Genomic DNA, 24,536 nt, shown 5'->3' with positions numbered 1-24,536 from the left:
TGCTCCAGCGTACCTAAAATAATTTCTGCAGAGCTACGTTCCCACGAGAAGGCTGCGGTCAGCTAATGAGCAGTGCCTTGTGGTACCAACAAAAAGAGGCACCAAATCACTTTCCCGGACTTTTGGTTTCACTGAACCTCGTTGGTGGAATGCCCTTCCCAACTCCATCCATGAAGCAGACTCACTCTCTGTCTTAAAAAATGACTAAAGACATATCTTTTCAATGAGCACTAAACCACACACTCATAAAAAAAAAAAAAAAAAAAAAAATATATATATTTTTTTTATATTCTTGTTGCACTCTAATCTGTCTAGGATACTACTATTCTGATGCTAGTGAAACTTTGTAATGCAGCACTTTTTGTACTGCTGTCTCCTTAAGATGAATTGCTTATAATGTATTATTCCTCTTTTGTAAGTCACTTTGGATAAAAGTGTCTTCCAAATGAATAAATGTAAATGTAAATGTTACAGAAGAGAACAGAGACAACAAGAACTTAAAACTGTATTTCAAAATAGAAGTTCAACATGATCGGTGAACCCTACTGGCCACTAAGGAAGTCCCATATACTGTATGTGACAGAAACTTATGGGAATCTGGGTGCACATATTTTTGTTAGTTGGCTGGAAAAGAAAATTGTGTTTAAATATAACCGGGTTGATATTATGAGTGCCAGTGAGAAAGAACTAATCACACTAATCATGTGGATTTAAAACTTGGAAAGACATGAGAGTTTTGTTTGAGGCACTTAGTAAGAAGCAAACTAGATATTCACAAGCAGAACTGTATATTTTATTTTGTCTTTTTGAGTTATGTCTGTGGAATAATCAGTAGTTATTACTTTTAGACCAGCATGATCACACAGGAACTACCAAATGTTCCGGTAACTTGACCCCAATTCAAACGTGTTTACATTTTTCTGTGGCACTACTGTTAGTGTGTTGTGTGAGAAGCCTCAGAGATGCATGTTGTGGTCCAATGAAAACTAGGAAGTAATCGCTTTCACATAATTAATGATGAAGTGATATATAGTTTGCATTTTTCCCTCTTTAAATTTGTACCCCTCTGACGGTTAGTTTTGGGGTTGGAATTTGGGTTAGGGCGTATGGTTAATAATCATGTATTCCTGTTGATTGTATTATATAATTTGCTACTAAAAACTTTACACATCACTTTACAAATTGCTTTTGGCGCCACTCTGTGGACATTTCATCCTGAAAATGTCAAGCTTTGACCACTGGGGGAGACCTAAGCTCAGACCAATTTCAGGTGAAGAACTTTCAACCTATTGTTGAATTCCCAGTGAGATCAGTCTGTTTAGACGGACAGTAATTCCGATCACAAAATCTACACACATTTCTGCTCATTTAGCCTGTGTTTTCTGTACATTTTCAATGTCCCCCTGCCTTTGTCCTTGAATAAAAGATGTAAAGGTAGGAGACTGATAGTGTCAGTCATGCTGATCGAGGGAGTGAGTGAGAGTAATTGGCCTCCAACCAGTATATTCATTAACACACAGATTTGAATTCCACTGACTCATTTAAGGGAGGAGAAATGCGCTACATTCTGTGAAATTAACTCTGAGAGTGCTGCCCCTTCTTATGAGAATTACATTGAAAGGTCACAGCCATATGATATAGACTCCCAGATGGAAACCTGAAGATGCTTATCTTTAAAAGAGCTATATCCCGCTCTGTAGTGAATAATGTTACCTTTCAGGGCTCAACACTAAGGATTTTTTGTACTGGCCCGGTGGAGCTAGTGCTTCAGGTTTTTCTTGCCTTGCCAAAATTTTCACTGGCCCCAACACAAACATTTAAAATAGCTGTTTTTACCATCATGGCTTTAAAAATAATTGTCTGAAGTTATCTATTTTTAATATATATTACGTCTTTAAGACAATTTGGTTTTTTGGTCACCTGTTTAGTCATGCTGTCAACTTTTGGGCCTTGTGTAGTGTCTTCACAATCAATCAAAGATTTTGGCCTAGTCATTGAGTTAAAGATTTGATTATTGGCTAAATGTAATAAACATATGAATCCCTGAGAGAGGGCTGTGACGTGTTAAATACAGTAGGTAGACATTAGGCCTGATCTGTGAATTAAGAATGTGGATATGAACATAAAAATAGACAACCCAAACAAGACCAAAACTCACTGTGATACACAAATCACAAAAATGAGAAATGTAACAGGTGTGTTATGAGAATGATATGAAGTAGACATATTTAAATGTCATCTTCAAGCTGAACAACTTTTCTAATAATAATAGCCAAAGAGATTTGGCTTCTTTTCATAACAAACACCATTATCATGTTGAATGAATGTTTACGCTTTGAAATATTACCTAATTAAATGTATACTTACAAAGGTAGGAGACTGAGCAGCTCATGATTTCCAGCCACGTGGGTAACCGGTGTTTAATAGTTTATTACGTTTCATTCAGCGCTTCATCTCTAAAAGCGAATTAATGAGAAAAAATGCGCTTTTGTTTACTGTGGGAACAAAACTAGTGCTCTGTCCCTTTACAGAGAGAGAGATGATGAGAGAGATGCATGGAGATAGATGGACTCTCAGTCCAACAGAAAGAAACCGTTGTTTTCTTGTGTTCCAACGTGTGGATTGCAAATTTTCTAAGTGAATTTCGGAGCAGGAGTGCACATTTTACACAACATTTTAAGTATTCCCGCACATTCCTTGTTCTCAGTGTGCAAAATTCCCTCAGTAGCAGGGTTTTTCCTGCTATTATCTACACACTGGTAATTGATACTGCTAAGACACAGTTCTAGGAGAGCGCGCTTGGTGTCTGCATGCCCTTGTGCGCTCACACGACCATGCCTCGCCACATCGAGTATATTATGCACTCACACGTCTTTGCGAGCTGAATTTAATTGCGCTCGCTCGTCTCTGAGTGCTCATTTAGAAGACTTTGTTCGCTCAGTGTAATTTTTGCGCTTTCTCACTTGTTGTCTGTTTGCTCTAATATTTTAAATGCTGCACTGGCCCAATCGGGCAAGTGACAGTTTTAGCAACTGGCCCGAATCTCTTTCACACTGGCCCCGGGCCATCAGGCAGTCCTTATTGTCGAGCCCTGCCTTTAATAAACGCACCCTTTTTTTAAACATATAGATGTCTAGGCATATGTTAGACCAGGTGTTATTCTCAATAAGCTGAGCTCATCTTAAACGGTCTTTTCTTCAAAACCACTTCTCCTCAGCTTTCTTTAAAGATGATTGTGGCATGGGGGCATGGGCATGGTCATGTGTCGTCTGCGGGAGAGGGAGAGCGGTAAGGCTCGTCACAATGATGACTCACATTATTTACAGGGGATTGCATGTCTAGTTACTAGAGCCAGCAGTGTGATGGTAGAAATGAGTGAACTGGTAGAGATTTTGCTGTATCGTTCATACCATAGTAGATATAATCAGCACGGTTATCGGTTGGCAGAACTAATTTACATGTGAGAGTGACAAAGAATCATACAGTAATTTGAAAATACAGAATGGGATATGTCCCTCCAAAAAAAGAGGAATATGTTATTAAGGTGTGTACTCATTCAGCACCAGCTATTAAAAACACAACTCAAATATCTCGTATATACTGTACATATATGCAGTGTCTGATGCTGAGAACTTCAGGGAAAACACTTTGTTACTTTCACACAAAGTAACATGGATTGAACTTTATTTGATAATATTAGGCTTTAAATGATTTAATTTAAATGAATATAAAAGATTACATTTGTTTTTATAAATATATAGATTTTTATGCTTTTAAAATTAAACATATTGTGAACCTATATAAATTCAATTACACATTATAGCAGCAGCGGTGTTTCTTCTTGCTCTGAAATCTTTAAATTATTCATACTTTCATTATGATCTTTTAATCTCAACGGAGACATAAATCATGTTGAATTTCTCGGAGAAGTAAATCCAGCTGACCATGTTTCATGCATTGGCTGTTTGTGGCAAACGTCACTCATTCATGAGCATGCACTTCAGGTTTAAGCATGAACTCAGGATCAAACTCTAAACTCTATTTTTAGCGATCATCTTGAGATTGCTGAACCCATTCTAAACCAGTTTGGCTCTATCTGGATTTGTCAACCTTAAACTTACCCTGAAACTCTAAGTTTGTTCAGCTAGCTTCGTGCAACATGTCTCTGATTTGAAAGGGCAAAAAAAAAAAAAAAAAAAACAAAAAAAAAATAAAAAAACAAGACAACAACAGATTAATGCAGTTAAATTGGTCAATCCCATAAAATAGACAAATTATTTTATAAACCATGTCTCAGGACAATTAATATAATAATAAAGCTGTCGATTGAACGTGTTAGTTCAGTGTAATTAATTATATATAAAAAAATAACTCATAAATAAATAAATAAATAAATAATAATAATAATAAAATGAATAGGATACATAAAAAAATAATCAGAATAATAATAATTATTAATTCGCCGGACCGTATGCAAATTCTGTAATAAAGAATTTTCCTACCAACGTAACAATTCAGGCTTAAAGTACCACCTTTGTGGGGGGGGGGGGCCTGGGTAGCTCAGTGGCAAAGATTCTGGCTACCACCCCTGGGATTCACTAGCTCAAATCCCAGGGCATGCTGAGTGACTCCAGCCAAGTCTCCTAAGCAACCAAATTGGCCCAGTTGCTAGGGAGTGTAGAGCTTTACTGGTTGTTTAGATCAGTGTTACTATCAGAAATAATTAATAATTATTATTATATAATTAATAATTATTTCTGTAGTTATTAATCAACATTTAAATCAATTAATTGGATCTAACTCATTAAAACCTCATATGGGGCTCCAGTAAATGTAGTGTGCTACGTTTAGGAGCGAGTTTGGTTATTAGCAATAATTAATAATTATCAAAGATAATTACTAATTATTAAAATCAATAGAACATTGATGAGAATCAATGTTAATCTTTTTTTTTTGATCCTTTAAATCAACAATTATCAAAGATAGTCGTTAATTGTTAACATTGATGAAACATTAATTAAAATTAACACTAGCTTATTGATCATTCAAATTCAATCAAAGATAATTATCAATTATCAAAAATCAATAGAATATTAATAAGGATTAACACTGATGGGGCACCACCCTTAAATCAGGGACTAATAACTGAATATTAAAACAGTCTCAATATTAGATTGTTTTCTTAGGAAAATCAGCATCCGAAGAATATCGATTTTCGGAAAAAAACAAAACAATGAATGAAGGTTTGAATCCGAGCACTGACATCCCGTCAGCATGACACAGACGTATGCAAAACAAACCAAAACACTTCTCTTTGTAATATAAACAAAGTTTATTTATGCAGTAATATCAATTAATAATTAATACAATGCAGTCAATAAACTTCCGACTTACAACTACAAACTAAACAGTGATATGATTAGATATGGAAATAAAATAATCCTATAACACAGAAGGTGTGTGTGACAGTGTGTGTGTGTGTGTGTCAGTATGGTTAGTGAGAGAGAGAGAGAGAGAGAGAGAGAGAGAGAGAGATTATTAAGTGACAGCCCAAAAGCTGATTTCGCGATAGCTAGAGATAAAGCAGCTGTGTTCATCACTCAGAGACGCGGTTTTACGAGCGGGGCTCGTAAAAGTCCTGCGCTATTTGACTCTAATGGATGAACTCAGTTGCTGTCTCACCCGCGATGGCGAAAATGCACAACAATCCAATTTGGTTGGACCACAAATACAGCAAAACAAATTTGTGATAATTAATACCCTGAGTATTAATAATGAGCGGACATGGCAGTCCGTAAACTGTACAAGCAAAAACCTTGAAACACAAGAATAACACACTATAATATTCTATCTCTGCCCAGACGTAAACCTCTTACTTGAATCGCATGAGGACACAGGTAGAATGTGTTTTCCTCCGTCCTTTAACACTGACCCGGTTCCTTGAGGCTCGGGTGATGACGGGAGGCCATTTCCTCGCGCTGTCGGCGGGCGGTACGGCTGTTGATTCTCGGCGGGCTGGCGGAGAACTCAGAAATGTCGACTTGATTGAAGATGGAAGAGAAATCTTTAATCTCTTCACTTCTGTAGGCCAACGGATGAAGATGCGACTTGCCCGGCGGTCGGTCTCCTTCGGATCCGTTAGAGTGTTCGGTTGAACCCAGAGTAATCTCAACTCGTCCAGTGAGATGGAGATTGTATGGCTACAGTTTCAAGTCGGACATTACTTCCTTAAGCCACGAGGTTGCACCCGAGAGCAGCAAAAAGCTACGTCCGTACTAAGTCACTGGAAGCCACTCTGGAAGCATTTCAGAATTATTTGAACTCCTGATGATGTCATGTTTGAGGGACGTTCTGTTGTGTGCCTCATCCAATAGGAACTGAGAGCTCGATCCTTTAGTGAGCAAGGCTTCCTGGATTTGTAGTCTGTTTTGGACTCCCTTTGTTTGATTTTGGCGCGATTTTTATCAGTAAAATTTACGACTTAGAAGGTGGGGGCTTGAGGAATGTTTTTATGACTGTTAGGCCTGCCTTTGTCTTCTATCTGAATACATGAGGCCCAACAGGAGGGTAGAGTCACATGGGGTAACCTCCTCGTGATCGCTATAATGTGGTTCATTCTCGGTGGGGCACGTGGTGAGTTGAGCATAGTTGCTGCGGTGGGTGGCGTGAAGCCTCCACATGCGCTATGTCTTTATGGCAACGCGCTCAACAAGCCATGTGATAAGATTCGTGGGTTGACGATCTCAGACACGGAGGCAACTGGGATTCATCCTCTGCCACCCGGACTGAGGTGAATCACTACACCACCACGAGGACTTAAAAGCACATTGGGAATTGGGCATTCCAAATTGGGAGAAAAAGGGGAAAAATCCCCCCAAAAAAGTACCACCTTTATGTTTTTGCTAGTCGCACCAGTGGTATAGGTAATATACAGTATTTTTATGTAAATATATTTATTTAGGGGCCTATTTCAGCAATTATTGATGCATGTGATTAATTGCAATTCATTTGCTTAATTAATCGGCATATGATGTAATTTATTCGATTAAAACTTTTAATTGATTGACAACCCTAATGTTCATAAATGTATTCTTTTTAGGAATTTCCTGGTCAAACTTACCTCAATGACAGTATACTATCCAGCTATAAATAAATTAAAATATTATTTTTAACTTTTTTAATTGTAGATACGTATGTCAAATTTACTGGGAGCTTTTGACAGAAAAAAAAAAACTAATCTTGGTTGCCATAGTTATCCATTCATTTACAATGGGAAACATGAAGGGAAATTTTAGATTTAAATAAAATAGAGGATGCATGCTTGGTGTGTGCTGTATTTGTCTGGTCGTTATTGTATGTAAACCAGTAGACAAACCTTGAAGGACTCTGACACAAAATTTCTGCCACTGTCCAAACTGTCCAAATCTAAGATTCACTGCAAGGATTTATCGGCCATTGTGGAACGTGTCGCTCTAAGCGATTAAAGACTTTCCATTTTGCCCTATGATAAAATAAATATTTTATAGTTCACATCATTTGCCCCTGACAGCAAGATTGTGGTGAACATTTTACTGTGTGCACCCACTTTAAAGACCCCTGTAACAATTAAGGAACAGAGGAAGCTGGGGCCGGCTTGACAAAACACGCAGACATTTATTGTTGCACTTTTCAGCCACACACAATAAGACACCGCTTTTCAGCAGTACACAAAAGGTTTGCTTTTCAGCATACACCCCACTGACACGCAGACACACACACACAGACAGCTTCGTGTGTCTCTCTCTCTCACGTCTGCCGCTGTCTCCTCTCCTTAAATACTCCCGCTGCCCCTCACTGGAACGCGAGACCTTGCTCTGCCCAGACGCCGCTTGGCCCTGCCCTGCTCGCCACAACCCCATTTAAACAAAATTAGAGTTTTGCTTTTAGTCCATATTTAATAGCTTTCAAGTCATCTATATGCTAGTGTATGTCTAAACGTTGATGAAATTTGTTTTCAGAAGATATAAACATTTAAAATCTGCAGTCTCTCTCTTCTGGCTAAAAAGACTCAGGAACATTCATAATGTCACATAGAGGTTGAGAAACCTTGTTCAATCAAATGCTTTCTAGAACGAGAATGCACCCTCCCTCTACAACTGTTCAGCGCATCTGGCTGTGTTCTAACTGGCACTGATCATGCCTTTGCTGGGTACTTAGAAGGGAGCACAGTCCATGCTGTAGGGTCGTTCCAAACAAATTTTCCAATAAGAATTGCTTAAAAAGTACGTTCTAACTGACTGTTATCACCTTTCAGCCATCTGAAGCTCTCACAGTGGAGGGTAATTGTCTTTGAAGGGAATAGGGGATAGGGATGATCACTTCTGAATGGGACACAACAACGTGGGAGTGAGATGCGAGGAAAGTTGCTGGAGAGTATTTATATTTTTTGTGCAGCTGGAGGTTTCTTGGGGTGGGCAGCTTGAATAAGTTTTATTTATTCTTTATTGTGATTCAAAACATGATTATATTATCTTTTACTCGCTTGTTTCTCATTCATCTGCATTGGACTAGCACAACGGCTCCAGCCTTGTCGTTAGCAAAGACCACGATGTGCTGTTTTTGTTTGTGGGTTGGTTATGGACTAATGTTGTCAGTTAGATCACCGTTCGGTTCTCAAGTCTTTAGAAAAGTTGGCCGGTATTTAGATCGCTTCTCAAGTTTTCCCAGTAAGTGGCTCTGACATGAGGAGCATGGTGGAAAGGGGTATTTGTGTGTGACTGTAAACTAAAGCCTATTGGCTATTTTAAAAAATGGGAGGAGTCATTTGATATATAAATTTCTGTTTCAGTAGGAATTATGTCAAAATACTAAATCGAACTGCGCTCATCAAGGCAATTCACAAGGATTTTAAGTCAAGTCACAAGTAACTTTTTTTTGCATCTTGAATCTCTTACTTTCCCTGATTTTCTCTGAATATTTCTCTGAAACAGAAATAATTCTCTATATATTTACAACTATGCTCTGAACTTGTCTTGACACAACCCTTGTAATTTGATACTTGAAGACTGGGACTATAGAATTGACTCTGTAAAACAATGACAATGAACCCATCACTTCCAACTGTTTGGTTTGTAAATTAAAACAGAATGTTGCATTTTATCTACATGTTTTGAGTGAGTGGACTGAGTTCATGATGGGCTTAAAGTGGATGTGTTTCTTTTCATGCTGTTAGAGCTTGTGATGGCCAGTGGTGCTTCATCAGACAGGCCCCATGTGGCAGGAGAACAGAGCCACAGCTAACTGATTCTGGGTCAGTTGATTTGGAGCCTGTTTGGATTAGCCTTGCTGATAGCATCGCAGCTGCACACTAGCGTACCAAGAAGTATGAAGAAGACAATGTGCTTTTATCCTGTGGAGAGGACCCTCACTGTTAGTTTTCAGCTGTATAACATCTGAGAGTTCTGCCTCATATCTACGTGAGTCATAGTTTAACTCCACAGCCTAGATTGTAGAATTTCCCATGAGCTAACGCACAGTCTCTGCTGAAAAGACCAGCATAGTTGGTCACCAGCATATGTGTTTATCTTGAGGGTCTTTAGCATCGGATGGTGGTTTTCTGGTGTCCCAATAAAGCTTCTTGACTAGCCTAGCCTGTCCATAAGACTTCTTTTGTCAACTAGCATCACCATGCTTCTTTACCAGTTAACCAGCTTCACCAGTTGAGTTTTGCTGGTGAAAAGCATGGAAATTCAAGCTGGTGTGCATTTCCTGTACAATTATGTAACTCACTGCTTAACTACCATAATACGATGGATCATTGGAGAATTTAACTAGCTAGTCACGACTTGCAGTGCGCGATGCATGATGCGAGCGTGGGGGTTGCTGTGATGCGAGCGCGAAGCAATTGTCTGTGTTTCGCGACTGCTTTCGGGTCCTTCAATAGCATATAACGTGCGAGTAAGGGCAGCCGGTGAAGTTTCTGGTGCCCACCTAGGGTAAGATGGTGCCCCCCTAGGGAGTTGGTGCCCTACTCAGACTGCGTAGTATGCGTGTAGGGAGCGGAGGTACTGCATTCACGTCTATGTGAAGTTGCGAATGTTTGTTGGAACTACAGTTTCAGGAACTGTAGTTCCAACACTAATAATACTAAAACACTCAGTATTAGTTTTGGTTAGCAGTTGAGGTGCTACAGACTCAACTACGTTTTACAGTAGCGCAACATTAGTTCAGTTTTTTTTTCCCAAATAATGTATCTTTTCCAGCAACAAGCTACTCTTTTCAAAAAGTAGCGGTGTCAGAGTTGAACGAACCGAGGCAGTTATCAAATGCGCTCACCTAAATGGTTCTCTCGGTCCACGGCCCACTCTGTGGACATTTCACCTGGACACTGGAGTTCACACATGCCCATACGTTTAACAATACTTTCAGCTTTGACCACTGGGGGCAGAGACAGAGTGGCACCAAAAGCGAGTTGTATTTTTAGTTGTAAATGATGTACACCGATCAGCCACAACATTAAAACCACCTGCCTAATATTGTGTAGGTCCCCCTCGTACCGCCAAAACAGCGCCAACCCGCATCTCAGAATAGCATTCTGAGATGCTATTCTTCTCACCACAATTGTACAGAGCAGTTATCTGAGTTACCATAGACTCTGTCAGTTCGAACCAGTCTGGCCATTCTCTGTTGACCTCTCTTTTATCAACAAGGCATTTCCTTCCACAGAACTGCCACTCACTGGATGTTTTTTGTTTATATTAGGCAGGTGGTTTTAATGTTGTGGCTGATCGTTGTAATCGTTAACAAATGCATATTTTCAGGGTTGGGGAGTAGCAGAATACATGAAATGGGATTACGTATTTAAAATTCAAAATATAAGTAACTGTATTCCACTACAGTTACAATTCAAAAAGTATTTTGATTACCGAAGAGATTACTTTCCATTTTATTGTCATTTGTTTCATTTAATATTTAATCCTTTCAGATGGAAAACATTTATACATATAAATGATGCAATCCAAAGTGCATTTGAATAGCAGTGAAACACTTTCTTATGATGTGTTACATTCATACGAGCAGACAGAGAAGTAAGTTTGAAGTAAGTTTGGAGCAGAAGAAATAGAAATAAACCTTGTGTAAATTGTCAGCTTTACACTAAGCTAAAATGCTATTTCTAGCCATTTTACATGCATGTTACCAGGCACGATCATATTTTTTATCAAGAAAATTCACATTGGATCATAATTTCTTATGTAATTTCTATGTCTTAATTGTATTGTTTTCCAGTAAAAATATAAAAAAATCCTTAAAACAAGATCAATTTGATTTATCTTGTTTTAGAAACAGCACTGCATAAGATATTTAGGTTTTTCAGAGAATGTATTTTTAACATGTGTATTTTGTCTCACTGTACTGGCAGTTTTTATAGTCAAAACAAGTGAAAAAAATCTACCAGTGCTGAAGTAATCCGAAGTATTTAGAATACGTTACTGACCTTGAGTAATCTAACGGAATACATTACAAATTACATTTTACAGCATGTATTCTGTAATTTTTAGTGGAATACATTTCAAAAGTAACCCTCCCAACCGTGCATATTTTATTAACCCTACCTCTAGCTTATTTTTGTTTGCAGCTTATAGTGTAGCTAACTACATTTTCAACAAGAAATCTTGACTGTAGCTTAACTACTTTAAATTATGAGTAGCTTTTACAGAGATCAACAGTCAACATGATCACATGGGAAATCGACATGTTGCTTCCGAATGTTCACGTACCCTGAAATCGACCCCATGCAGCCGAATTACTGACAAACGGCATCCCCCATTGAACATTTTTGCATCAGTTCGCACTTGATGACCTTTCCCTCTAGTGCTACTGGTTGCGCGTTATGTGAGCAATCTCCGATTCTGGATTCTGGTCTCATGGAAACCAGGAAGTAATTGTGTTCACGTAATGGTGAGGGTTAGGGTGGGATTTGAGTATGGGGGGTAGGGTTAATACAATATGCATTTTTTGGCAGTATTACATCATTTTCAACTAAAAATACAACTCCCTTTTGCACCACTCTGTGGACCTTTCACCTGGAAACTGGAGCTCACGTGTGCCTATACATTCAATAACACATCCAGCATCGGCCACTGGGGGCAGTGATTTTAATTTCAGTAAGCACAGACTGATTAGGCCAGCAATTCAGATATTTACTTGCCCTGCTATTAGTTTTACTCGGCACACCTAACAAATTAATTAAATTGTAATTGTTAGTTATCTATTTTTATATAAGTTTTCTTTACAAAAAACTTTTTTTATATAAATAAATATAATGTATTTATTTATTATTTATTTACTGCAATAATAGCTGGAAATGATATAATGTACTTGACAGCTATATTCATAAACACACTTTTGTGAAAAAGCAATGCTATACGATGCAAAACATTACTGATAGGTTTGTAATTTTCAACCTATTTTTTTCTGATGGAATTTTAACAAAACCACATCGATGTTAGCCTGCTAGATATACTGTACATTAGTGACAATTTTAATTTGATTTTTAATCAGTAAAATTTGCAACAACAATGTTCAATACATCAAAAGCATAAAAACACATGCACAAGATCAACGAATGTAAACATAAACAATGTAAACAAACTTAGCACTGGTCTGATAGGGCAAATGACAATTTAGTCAGCTGGCCAAAAACTCTCTCACACTGGCCCGTTCCTAGTCTGCCTTTTTTGTTGAGCCCTGTTGTAACTTGGCAAGCTTCAGCTTCAGAGTTGTTTCCCAACATCGCTAACACTAAGGAAGTTATGTGTGTTTTGCGCATTAAGCCTGAAATAACAGTTCAATACCCTCTCAGTGTGGTTTCAGTATATCTCATCTAATAGTTTAGGCATAATACTTTACTAATCCTCCCATTCCTCTTCTGTTTTTTCTCTTTTCACAGGCTTATATCTCTCTGAGACCATTGCATTAGAGAGCTCCTACCTTTCCCAGTGATTTTACCTCCCCTACTCCTATCTAAAGCTTATACTCATGTCTGCTGGCCTAATGAAATGAGACTTTTATTTGAATGTATTAGGCCAGGCTCGGTCCAATCCAGGCAGCCGGCACAGATGAATTTCCAGGCTGTCATACTTACTTTCATGAACAGAGCATCATGAATGGACTCAAGGTTTTCCCATCTGATTGCTTTCAGATGGCAAGGTGGAGGTGACCAAGGAGGGCATGAAGCTCTGCACAATGGGACCAGGGAAGGTGTTTGGAGAACTTGCCATCCTCTACAACTGCACCAGGACTGCAACGGTTCAGAGTGAGTGTGGAAAACAATGCATGTGTAGTATGGATATGCAATATACACTCAATCTGTTGTTCAAACATGTTGATTAATTGTTAGTATGAACATTTGATATTTCATACACAAATATGCACATGCATGAAAACCCCTTCCTCTGCATAACTGCACAAAGACAGACCAGAGTCAAGAGTGAGTAACCATGGAAACACATACACTGTCTTGTCATCCTTAGCAAGAACAACTACTCTCAGGAGGGAGTAACCATGGAAACCACATGCACAAACACACACACACACACACACACACACACATACACACACACACAACTCTGGTAGATATACCTGTATATCTATAAAAACATACATAATCAGGTACTGAGGTGGCCCAGATTCCTTTGTATACAGTTTTTTTCTGCATCCCTGAAACAATTTTAAATGATATTTCAAAGCTGAATCCTAAAGGATGTTTACCAGCAAAACTGCAATAAAAAGTCTCAGGATTTTATGTTTTGTCTGACTCCGCGGCATAAATAATTCAAATACTTTCCCTTGATTGCATCAAAACCTGTGTTTGACAAGGTTCATGTGTCTTGTATTCCTAAAGGCTAATTTGTATGCATGTCAGCCTAGCAAAATAATTTTCTAGCCTCACTTAAATCAGTTATCAAAACTCACAATGCATAATGTCTCCACTTCTCCCCTGCGTTAAATCAGATACACACAGTACTGTGTTTGTATTATTCTTATTCTTCTTATTATTATTATCATTATTAAGATTACAGTTAGATATTATGCCTCATGCTATGTAATATCACTTATATCCTTTATGTATCCACTAATCTTGGATGTACACTCTATGCATCATCATTATTGACACTGGTAAGATTTATATGAAACAATAAAATAATAACAGCATATACCAGCTACAGAGAGAGGTGAGTCAGTATCTGTGTCTCATCTGTATCTCTTAAGTGTGACAAAAAGCCAGGCCCTCATATTTGAAGAGAGCTACCAAGAACAACCACAAAGCCATTATTTTGTCATGATGAAGTACAATCTTTAGCATCTATTTTGTTGAGGATGGGCCACAGTCAAATACTCCATTCTCTCTCTCTCTCTCTCTCACTCTCTCTCTCTCTCTCTCTCTCTCTCTCTCTCTCTCTCTCGCTTTCTGCATAGCAGCTGTTGCTTTATAAAATCTGATCTAACTATTTTGGCTGCCGGTCCTCTTTCAATTGTTTTAAAATTTTAAACTGATTGCACGGCTGAGATTTTTTTACTTTCTTTTGAACTTTTGCACATATGCAATGCAAGATACATGATGAGAAATTATGGGATCAAAATCCCGTCAAAAGTATTGCGGTCCTGGATCCAAAAATAATAAGCGTGAATCAAAATAATAAGCGTGAATCAAAAAATAATAAGCACAGATAAAAAATAAAAATAAGCGGAAAAATAAATAAAAAGCGCAGATCAAAATAATAAGCGCAGATCAAAAAATAACAAGCATGAATCAAAAATTTATAAACACATTTAAAATATGCTGCAAAAAAACAATAGAAAAATTAAAGCAAAATCATCAGAATTGCAAACAAAATCATGTTTTCCTTGGTTATATTACTTTTTTGCTCTGACAATTTTGCTCATATTAAAAAAAAAAAAAAAACAAATGGTATGCTTACGCTGTATTTTTCTATGCTTTTGTTTCCAAGTTCTGCACTTGGTTTTCCAAAACATGTGAGTAGAGTTTCATGTAAATCAGGGGTTGTTTCGCATCCCCATTGATCCACTAGTTCTTGATCAACAGCTCCTCCTCTAGCCAATCATTCGAAGAGGGGAGGTGACGTCACACCAATGCAACTCTGACTGCTGCTGCTCAATATTATATTATTCGTGGTTGATAGATATGCTGCTTGTGTCTGTTTTGAGTATTTTCTGCCAGCTCTAGGAAACAATGTGTTGTCCGAGTAGGCCATTATCATAGTCCGTTAACACATGTATCGAGTCAGCTGAATTTAGTTAGCAGAGACTTTAGTTTAGGCATTATTTAAGACTTCCTTGTTTGTAGGTTATTGGCTGCATATCTTAAAAAAAAAAAAAACAATGCTGTTGGTGTGGATGTTTGATGCATATTTTTACTAGCTGTACCAATGTAGTCGCGAGTTCAGAACCCAGCTTGATCCAGAACAAGTGGACCAATGGGAACGCAAAATGCCCCCTGATTTACATGAAACTCTACTCACAATTTTTGGAAAGCCAAGCGCAGAACTTGGAAACAAAAGCAAAGAAAAATACAGTGTAAGCGTACCAAAAAATGAAAATATGAACAAAGTTGTCAGAGAGCACAAAAAACAGTAATATAACCAAGGAAAACATGATTTTGTTTGCAATTCTGATGACTTTGCTTTAATTTGTTGCAGCATATTTTAAATGTGTTTATATATTTTTGATTCATGCTTATTGTTTTATCTGCGCTAATTATTTTGATCTGCGCTTTTTATTTATTTTTGCGCTTATTATTTTTTTTATCTGCACTTATTATTTTTGTATTCACGCTTATTATTTTGATTCACACTTATTATTTTTGGATCCGTGACCGCAACACATTTGACGGGATTTTGATTCCATAAGAAATGGCAACCAGCGGATCCTAAATACAAATATAGCAGAGGAGTTTTCTCTGAGGCAAAATATAATGAAATATGAGATGAAACAGTATGTAAACACTCAACATGTCACACTGTCAAACAGCGACATCAACAGATAACATCTCAGAGGGAGGCAGTGTCACTTTTGCCTCATTAAAAAATATAGTTCATCATAATATACTCACCCTGATGTCATTTTTAGCAATGCAAACAATGCAGTTTCTCATGTGTACATGCAAGCTACTGTGAAAGCTTCTTTAAGCACTCATGAACAGTATTGAGTAAGTTACTGAAAAAGTAATCCACTACAAATGGCTAATTTTGTCTCTTAAATTATAATCAGATTACTTTACTAATTACATTACTTCCAAGTAACAGTGAATAACTTTCTGTGTTTTTGGCTCAACAAATTACAAATTACATCTATATTTCCTCCATGTTCATTGTCGCACACAAGTAGTACACTCAGCACCACACGTTTCTCCCTTACAGTTACATGTTAGGGAGCTCACGTTGTCATAGAAATGCCAATATATTCATGTTTGAAATGCATTCTACATAAGTATGTAACCCATGTAATTAACTTAATTGAAAGTCAGTAACTGTAACCTGATTACAAGCATTTTAATTACACTACGCAAACAACAGTTAGTAGTAACAACAACAAAAAAAGATACATGAAATATGCATGTTACCATATGCATTGCTAGACCCAATTTAAGGGTGCTTCAGCTTGTGATTAATTGAAAATTGTGATTAACTCCGCAATCAGCACGTAAATCTCAGCATCGACAGTGAAGCAGAAGACAAGGTATGTAAATGTACTGATAGATTGTCATGCCATCTGTTTACTTAATTATTACAGGGTTTTTACTACATAAAAAAAATGGCAGCCACTGAAGCAAATGTAATCATATTCATCTCGCGTTCATCTGTTTAGTGTTGAAGCACTAAATATGATTCTCATCTGAAACGTGCATCTGTATGGCGCAATTGCAACCTGTTCATGTAAGTGTCGCGCGAGCCACAGCAGAACCACCACTCGCACAAGTTATCATCCCTTGCACTGCCCTATTTCTGGAGCACATTGGTGCGCAGGCATCAACCAGGCTTTACCCGTTAAGCCTGTTACAGACATAAGAGAATGTATTGCTCAAGCCAATTGGGCTTCCCTCGATATTGCAATGCAGACCACAAAACTTATGCTACCTTTTTGAATTCTACTGAGAACTCTCTACTTTTAAACACTATGAAGAGAGTAAAACATCTCAAATGTCTAGTCTCCAAAATAAATTACAATGTTTTACTGTCATCATTTTATAACTAGTCATATAGAAATAATTAATATAGTTTTGTTTGAGTTCCCACAGCACCTTAAAGTGAAAAATTCTGCGTTGAATTTAAAAGGTCCCAGATGATTAGATGAATGAATGGAATGCACATAAGTAAAAGTAACTGTTTCCCACCAATATATTTAGATTTAATTATGTATATAAATGTTACATTTATTGTAGAGAAGGGTTTTGTGTTGTTTGATATAACTTTAAACTATAAAAGTTTATTAATTCATGTTTTATTTATTTTTTTAAATAAATGGGAAACAAAAAAGTAATGATTAGGAGAGATGAAACATTTTGCCAATAAAGACAATTACACTTATACTTTATATGGTTTGTTTATATTCCTCAAGCAGTTTTGTTTATTCTTAACGTAATGGTGTTTCGTACAGAAGGTAACAATACTCTGAATGAATATTACAGTATCTGGCTAGCTTGAATGATTTAAGCACAGTTTTAAAAACAACACACTGTCTTTGCAATATGTGGAATACATTATGTAAAAGCACACATCTTAGAATGTCATTGGGGCTGAGCCCCCCTAAAATTGAAATACTAGAATGGCCCTTGCTTGTTACTGAATAATTGTGGTTCCCTATCTGTCACTCACTCGACATTGTATCGATGAAGTGACACTAGGGGGTCACTCTTGGGAGCCCCAAACACCTCTGATCTTTGAGAAAATGTCAATGGGAATTGGAGAGTGAAATTTGCATGCCACCCCCCTGGACATACGGGTATAAAAGGAGCTGGCTCGTGGCCACTCATTCAGATTTTCTCTTCGGAGCCGAGCGGTTGTGTTTCAGCAAGCTGAATTCCTCCGCCGATCCATTCACCTCTACAAAGCTGTTGGATTTACGGCGCATTACAGCGGCTTCTCCCCCTCTTGCACCTGTGGAGTGCAGAGAATGCCCCTGGGCGCTTCAGCAGACTAAAAGAGTATATTCTTCCTCGAAAGAGTATGTTTTCCTTCTAAAAGAGTGGCACTCATGGAAAGCGTCTTTTTAAAGATGCCTTTCCATTTGTGTATAATTCCTGGTTGCGGTCGTTACCTCTCTGCTTCCTACGACCATGATCGCTGTCTTACGTGCTTGGGCGCTGCCAGAACATGACCATGGCAACTTTGTGGTTGCGGCTTTCTTTCATCAGAGGGAAAGCCACCCCAGCAGCTCCCCGCATCTGTCCTTCTACCTACGAGTATGAGGCCCTGTCGGTTAGCACTAGGGGCAATTTGGGGACCCCAATGGGAGCTGCTCCACTGGGTAACCCCCCACGGACCTCCCATTCCCCAGCACGCTCGTTTGCCCCGGTCGAGTTCAGGGATGAGACCGCCGGCTCGTCTCAGGGTGAGTTCCCGGTCTCATTCGGGGCTCGCGAAGAGGATGAGGTTTCGATCACAGCATCGGAGAGCGGGCTCGTCCAGTCTGATGCTGAGGACTCGGCTGGGCTCCCAACTTCCTGGGCCCAGAGTGCTACTCACGGCTGTGCCCCGCCCCAGTTCCTTTCTTCCCAGAGGTGCATGAGGAGCTTACGAGTTCACCCAGACCCGGTCACTCAGGTCCTCTGCTCTCACTACCCTCGATGGTGGGGCTGCCAGGGGGTACTCTGCGATTTCCCAGGTGGATAAGGCAGTTGCGGTGCACCTGTGCCCACAGAATGCCGCCACCTGGTGGAACCGCCCGAGACTCCCATCCAGGGCCTGTAGGTTTACGTTGTCTCTGGCAGCTAAGGCCTACGGTGCCGCTGGACAGGCAGCCTCCGCCCTGCACACCATGGCTCTCCTGCAAGTGCACCAAGCCAAGGTGCTAAAAGAACTGCACAAGGGTAGTTCTGACCGGGACTGATGTAGGAGCAGTGTTCGGTGACCAATCTCGCTCTCCGGGCGACGAAGGTCACGGTGCGGACTCTCGGGCAGGCAGTGTCCACCCTCGTGGTTCCTGGACCACCCTCGTGGCCCAGGAACACCACCTTTGGCTCAACCAGATGAGGGAGGCTGACAAGGCACGGTTCCTTGATGCCCCCATCTCCCAGGTTGGCCTATTCGGTGATACCGTCGAGGACTTTGCCCAGCAGTTCTCGGCGGTTAAGATCCTGCACCCCGTCTGCTCATCACCAAGGGCATCCCCCTGCAGCAACAACACAGCCACCCGCAGGAGGCAGACGCCCCCGTCTCACGGCCGCTGCCAAGAACCCAAGGAAGGCTTTGAAGTGCCCCTGAGACAGGCGACCCAGGGACATGGAGACCCGCTGCATTGGAGGTGGTAAACAGACCACTCCATCCCCCGGTGGAGGGCCGGGAGAAGAATCTTTTGTTTCCTTTTCTGTTGATTTTGCCGCATGCCCAGAGGGCTGCGGTACCCACATTGTCAAGAAAAGAGCGGTTTCCTCATTCCCTGGGTCACACACCCGGTGTTCACGGCCGTCGTTATCACGACCGCTGGACACCGCACTTTTACGGCAGGCATGGCGCCCCGCAGGCAGGCCCCCCGCCCTGGCATGCCCAGCAATGGAACAAACACACCCACACCAGGGTGGTTTTGACAGACTGCAGGGACGATTTCCCTCCTCCCCCCTCCCTGACCGGTCCTATGGTGGGTATCCGGAGCCAGGTAAGTGCTTCGACGTCCCCAGACTCAGCACGGCCATGAGTTCGGGGCTCGAGCCCCCTCAAAATTGCGCCTCAGGCTCCGCCCCGCCGCGAGGCCCCATCCGCCGGTACGTCTGACACGATTGTCCCCTTGGTCCCCCCTGCCCGGAGTTTGGAGGTGTGGTGTACTCTCTCCAACCCGTCGCGACAGCTGACGGGGACCGTATGACTCAGCTATCCGATTCAGTTCACCAGGCATCCGCCCAGGTTCAGCTGTGTCCGTTTCAACTCAGTGAAGGGTGAGAACACCACTGCCCTGCGTGTGGAGATCGCAACCCTTCTGCGGAAGGACGCGATAGAGCCTGTCCCTCCAGCCGAGATGAAGAAGGGATTCTACAGCCCCTACTTCATCATACCGAAGGAAGGAAGTGGGTTGCGGCCAACCTTGGACCTGCGAGTACTGAACCGGGCCTTGCACAGACTCCCGTTCATGATGCTGATGCAGAAATGCATTTTAGCAAGCGTTCGGCATCAAGATCGGTTCGTGGCATTAGACCTGAAGGACGCGTACTTCCACGTCTTGGTTTTACCTCAACACAGGCCCTTCCTGCGGTTTGCTTTCAAGGGCCAGGCATACCAGTACAAGTTCCTCCCCTTCGGTCTGTCCCTGTCACCTCGAATCTTCACAAAGTTGCAGAAGCAGCCCTTGCCCCGCAAAGGGAAGTGGGCATCCGCATCCTCAACTATCATGATGACTGGCTAATCCTAGCTAACTCTTGGGATTTGTTGTGTGCGCACAAGGACCTGGTGCTCAGGCACCTCAGCCGGCTGGGGCTTCGGGTCAACTGGGAAAAGAACAAGCTCTCCCCGGTTCAGAGCAGCTCTTTTTCCGGGTTGGAGATAGACTCGATGATGGTGCGCCTCACGAGCGAGCGCACGCAGTCGGTGCTGAACTGCCTGAAATCGTTCAGGTGGAGAACGACGGTCCCACTGAAGCAATTTCAGAGGCTCCTGGCACATATGGCATCCTTGGCGTCGGTCACGCCACTCGGGCTGATGCATATGAGACCTGGCTTCAGACTCGAGATGGACATGGCGCCACGGGGCACATCACGAGGGCATCATGCTGATCTGTTGCCGCTTGTTCAGCCCTTGGACAGACCTGGCATTTCTACGGGCAGGGGTTCCCCTAGAGCAGGTCTCCAGTCGAGTCGTCGTCACGACAGATGCCTCCAAGTCAGGCTGGGGCGCCGTGTGCAACGGGCACGCAGCTGCCGGATCCTGGATGGGGCCACGACTGCGTTGGCACATCAATTGCCTCGAGTTGCTGACAGCGTTGCTCACCCTGCGGAGGCTTCGGCCATTGATCCAGGGCAAGCACGTGCTGGTCCGGATGGACAGCATGGCAATGGTAGCATACATCAACCGCCAAGGTAGCTTGCACTCCTGTCGCATGTCGCAACTCACCCGCCATCTCCTCCTCTGGAGTCAGCAGCAACTCAAGTCGTTTCAGGCCACTCACACCCCGGAGGCTACACAAATATGCATTCCCCACAGTGAGCCTACTTGCACAGACCCTGTGCAAGGTCAGGGAGGACGAGGAGCAGGTCATCCTAGTAGCACCCTACTGGCCCACCCAGACTTGGTCCTCGAACCTCACACTCCTTGTGACAGCCCCCTCCGGAAAATTCCCCTGAGGAAGGACCTTCTTTCTCAGGGATGGGGCACTATCTGGCTCCCACGACCAGACCTCTGGAATCTCCAAGTCTGGCCCTTGGATGGGATGCGGAAGACTTAAGTGGCCTTCCGTCCGCGGTGGTAGACATGATCACTCAGGCTAGGGCTCGACGAGGCACCTGTATGTGGCGTCTGTTTGCTAAGTGGTGTTCTTCCTGACGTGAAGACCCCCAGAGATGCTCAGTCGGGTCGGTGCTTTCCTTCCTGCAGGAGAGGCTGGACTCTCACGTTGTCCTGAGACCCTGACCAGGCTATATGCCCAAGGTTCCCACGACCCAGTTTCAGGATCAGGTGGTGAATCTACAAGTGCTGCCCCAGGAGGAGGCAGACCCAGCCTTATCATTGCTGTGTCTAGTGCACGCTTTGCACATCTATTTGGACTGCACACAGAGCTTTAGACGCTCTGAGCAGCTCTTTGTCTGCTTTGGAGAACAGCGGAAAGGGAGCGCTGTCTCCAAACAGAGGATCGCCCACTGGGTCATTGATGTCATCGCCTTGGCATATCACACCCAGGATGTGCCGCCCCCTTGGAGCTACGAGCACACTCTGCCAGGAGTGTTGCGGCCTCCTGGGCCCTGACCAATGGCACCTGTTTAGCAGAGATCTGCAGAGCAGCGGCCTGGGCAACTCCCAATACCTTCGCGAGGTTCTACAATCTCCGGGTTGAGCTGGTTTTGTCCTGTGTATTGTCGATTATGAACAGGTAAGTGTATGGGACAACTGGCCGGGTGTACCGCTTGCGCATAGTGCCTTCCCCCTCCTGGAGGGGGAGACATGCACTTTTACCCCCCAGCCGTGTTCACGAAGTCGTGGACCCTGGATGTTCTTCCTCCTTAACCCTGTGGCAGGCGAGTTGGCAGAGAAATTTGATGCTGGCCCAGCACATGTGCTAATAGGCCCTGTGCTGGGGTAGGTGCTCCACATGCGCCGGTTGCCTGTATGTAACCTCGTGTGATGTTTCCCCGTTGGTAAATCCACGTCTTCCTTGGGCAGAGTTCCCTCAGCCACCGGTCCCCGTGTTGTTGAGGTCCTCCCCTCTGGGTAGGACCTACCACGGGGACTTCTCCACGTGCGACACTGCCGACAAGCTCGGTAAGACCATGTGACATATTTCCACACAGTTACCTCCCCTTCGGGTAGGGTGTGGTCTCTGCGGTGTCGTCCCCTTGGGAAGGGACACCTCCCTGATGCGGACACTTAATGGCCCCCAGCTGAACAAGATTTCCATTCTTTTTTTGGGAGAAAGAAAAAGAGAAGAGGCCATACAACGCTAGTAGGAGCATTGGGGGAGGTTACGTGATGGCCAGGTGCGTTGGCTATGAGGCACGCAATGGCCTGCCCATCTCGCACCGGCAGTCAACGTAACACAGTTCAGCTAGTTGTGGCATTTCGTATAGGGACCCCTAGTGTCGAGTGAGTGACAGATAGGGAACATCTTGGTTACTTTCGTAACTCTGTTCCCTGATGGAGGGAACAAGACATTGTGTCCCTCCTGCCACAACACTGAACTACCCGCTGAAATGGCCGGGACCTTGTCTTGGCTCCTCAGCACAAAACCTGAATGAATTGTTGCGAGCCAGCTCCTTTTATACCCATATGTCCGGGGGAGTGGCATGCAAATTCCACTTGCCAATTCCCATTGGTCTTTTCTCAAATATCAGAGGTGTTTTGGGCTCCCAAGAGTGACCCCCTAATGTCACTACATGGGCACAACATCTCGTTTCCTCCATCAGGGAACAGAGGTTACGAAAGTAACCAAGATGATAGTTCAAGCAATATAAAAAAAAAAAAAAAAAAAAACATTTTTAACTTGATGAGACTCTAATCTGACTTGGTTTAAAAAAAAAAAAAAAGTGTGTTAATAGAAATTATAATATAAATATTATAGTATTTATTGCTTGTTGATTGTCTCAAGTGTAACATCATGTCCTAACCAGATGTGGCACAACACTGAAAGGTATCTTTTCCACAGTAATCAGAGTTTTTGTCCTAACCAACCACAACAGTGACAAGAGAGGAGCGAGAAGACATCCTGTCAATTGCTTTGTTTCTATTTCGGCAGCGTCGTGCCAGGTAACACTGTTGTGAACTGTCATAGGTCCAAAATACTAATCATAACTGTACATTAAAGCCGGTGTCTCACTACTTGGATCAAAACAATTTGATTTTGGCAGTGGGTGACACACCTTCCAACAGTTTTGCTGAGATTTTGCTGTCTTCAACCAGAGTCCTGTCACACACACCCACTGAGAATGGAGGAGAGGTGATAGACTTACTGGCTCCCTCCGACTTTCTCTCTGATTCCCTGTCACATGGAGATCGGGGAAATAACAACAGGAGTACTGCGTGAACTTAAACAATTGTAATGGACTGAACTAGGATACGATTCATATATTAACTTTGCCCTATAAATGTGTGTGCGTGTTATGTTCAATAAACAGACTGTTCCATCTGACTGTTCAGATTTTATTAGTCATTAAGTGTAGGCGATTCCCAGTCGAGGCACTTTCAGTGTGGACAAATTGCTTGTCCCTGGAATCTTTTTGTGTTGCATCTGATTAGGACTCGATGCAAGGTAAAATGGTGTTTCAAAAGCCTTTAACCCAGAAACTGTAAATATAAATATCAAATACATCTGGAACATGAATATCCTTTCAAAAGACAATGACATGCTACTGAAATACAGATACACACAAAAAAAATGCAACACGGAAGCCAAGAGAAAGAGTTTTAGAGAGACAGAGAGAGAGATTAAAAAAATAATGATTCATAAAAACATCAAGGTGAGACATCAGAAATTATTTTAATGATGTTATGCATAATTTTTAGTGGTGGAACATTCCCTGGTGATTTCTGGACTTTGTGATCCCAGTAGTCACAAACTACAAGAAATTAGCTTTGCAGAGAAGTGTGCTGTGAGTCACTGCTGCATGTGCCAGGAATGCAGAG

At 41.8% G+C, this 24,536-nt stretch overlaps 1 protein-coding gene across 2 annotated transcripts in view; it reads left to right on the top strand.

Annotated features, from left to right (window-relative positions):
• Positions 1-24,536, top strand: part of LOC127422882 (cGMP-dependent protein kinase 1-like) — a 381,301-nt gene that overhangs the window by 91,167 nt on the left and 265,598 nt on the right. For both annotated transcript variants that reach the window (XM_051666688.1, XM_051666686.1), the window contains exon 3: positions 13,181-13,294. In XM_051666688.1, coding sequence (XP_051522648.1) covers positions 13,181-13,294 — 114 coding nt within the window. The remainder of the gene's footprint in view (positions 1-13,180; positions 13,295-24,536) is intronic.

The sequence above is a fragment of the Myxocyprinus asiaticus genome, chromosome 32 (assembly GCF_019703515.2).
Source record: "Myxocyprinus asiaticus isolate MX2 ecotype Aquarium Trade chromosome 32, UBuf_Myxa_2, whole genome shotgun sequence".
NCBI lineage: Eukaryota > Metazoa > Chordata > Actinopteri > Cypriniformes > Catostomidae > Myxocyprinus > Myxocyprinus asiaticus.
The sequence above is the reverse complement of the archived record's forward strand: the minus strand, read 5'-3'. Positions and strand labels throughout refer to the sequence as shown.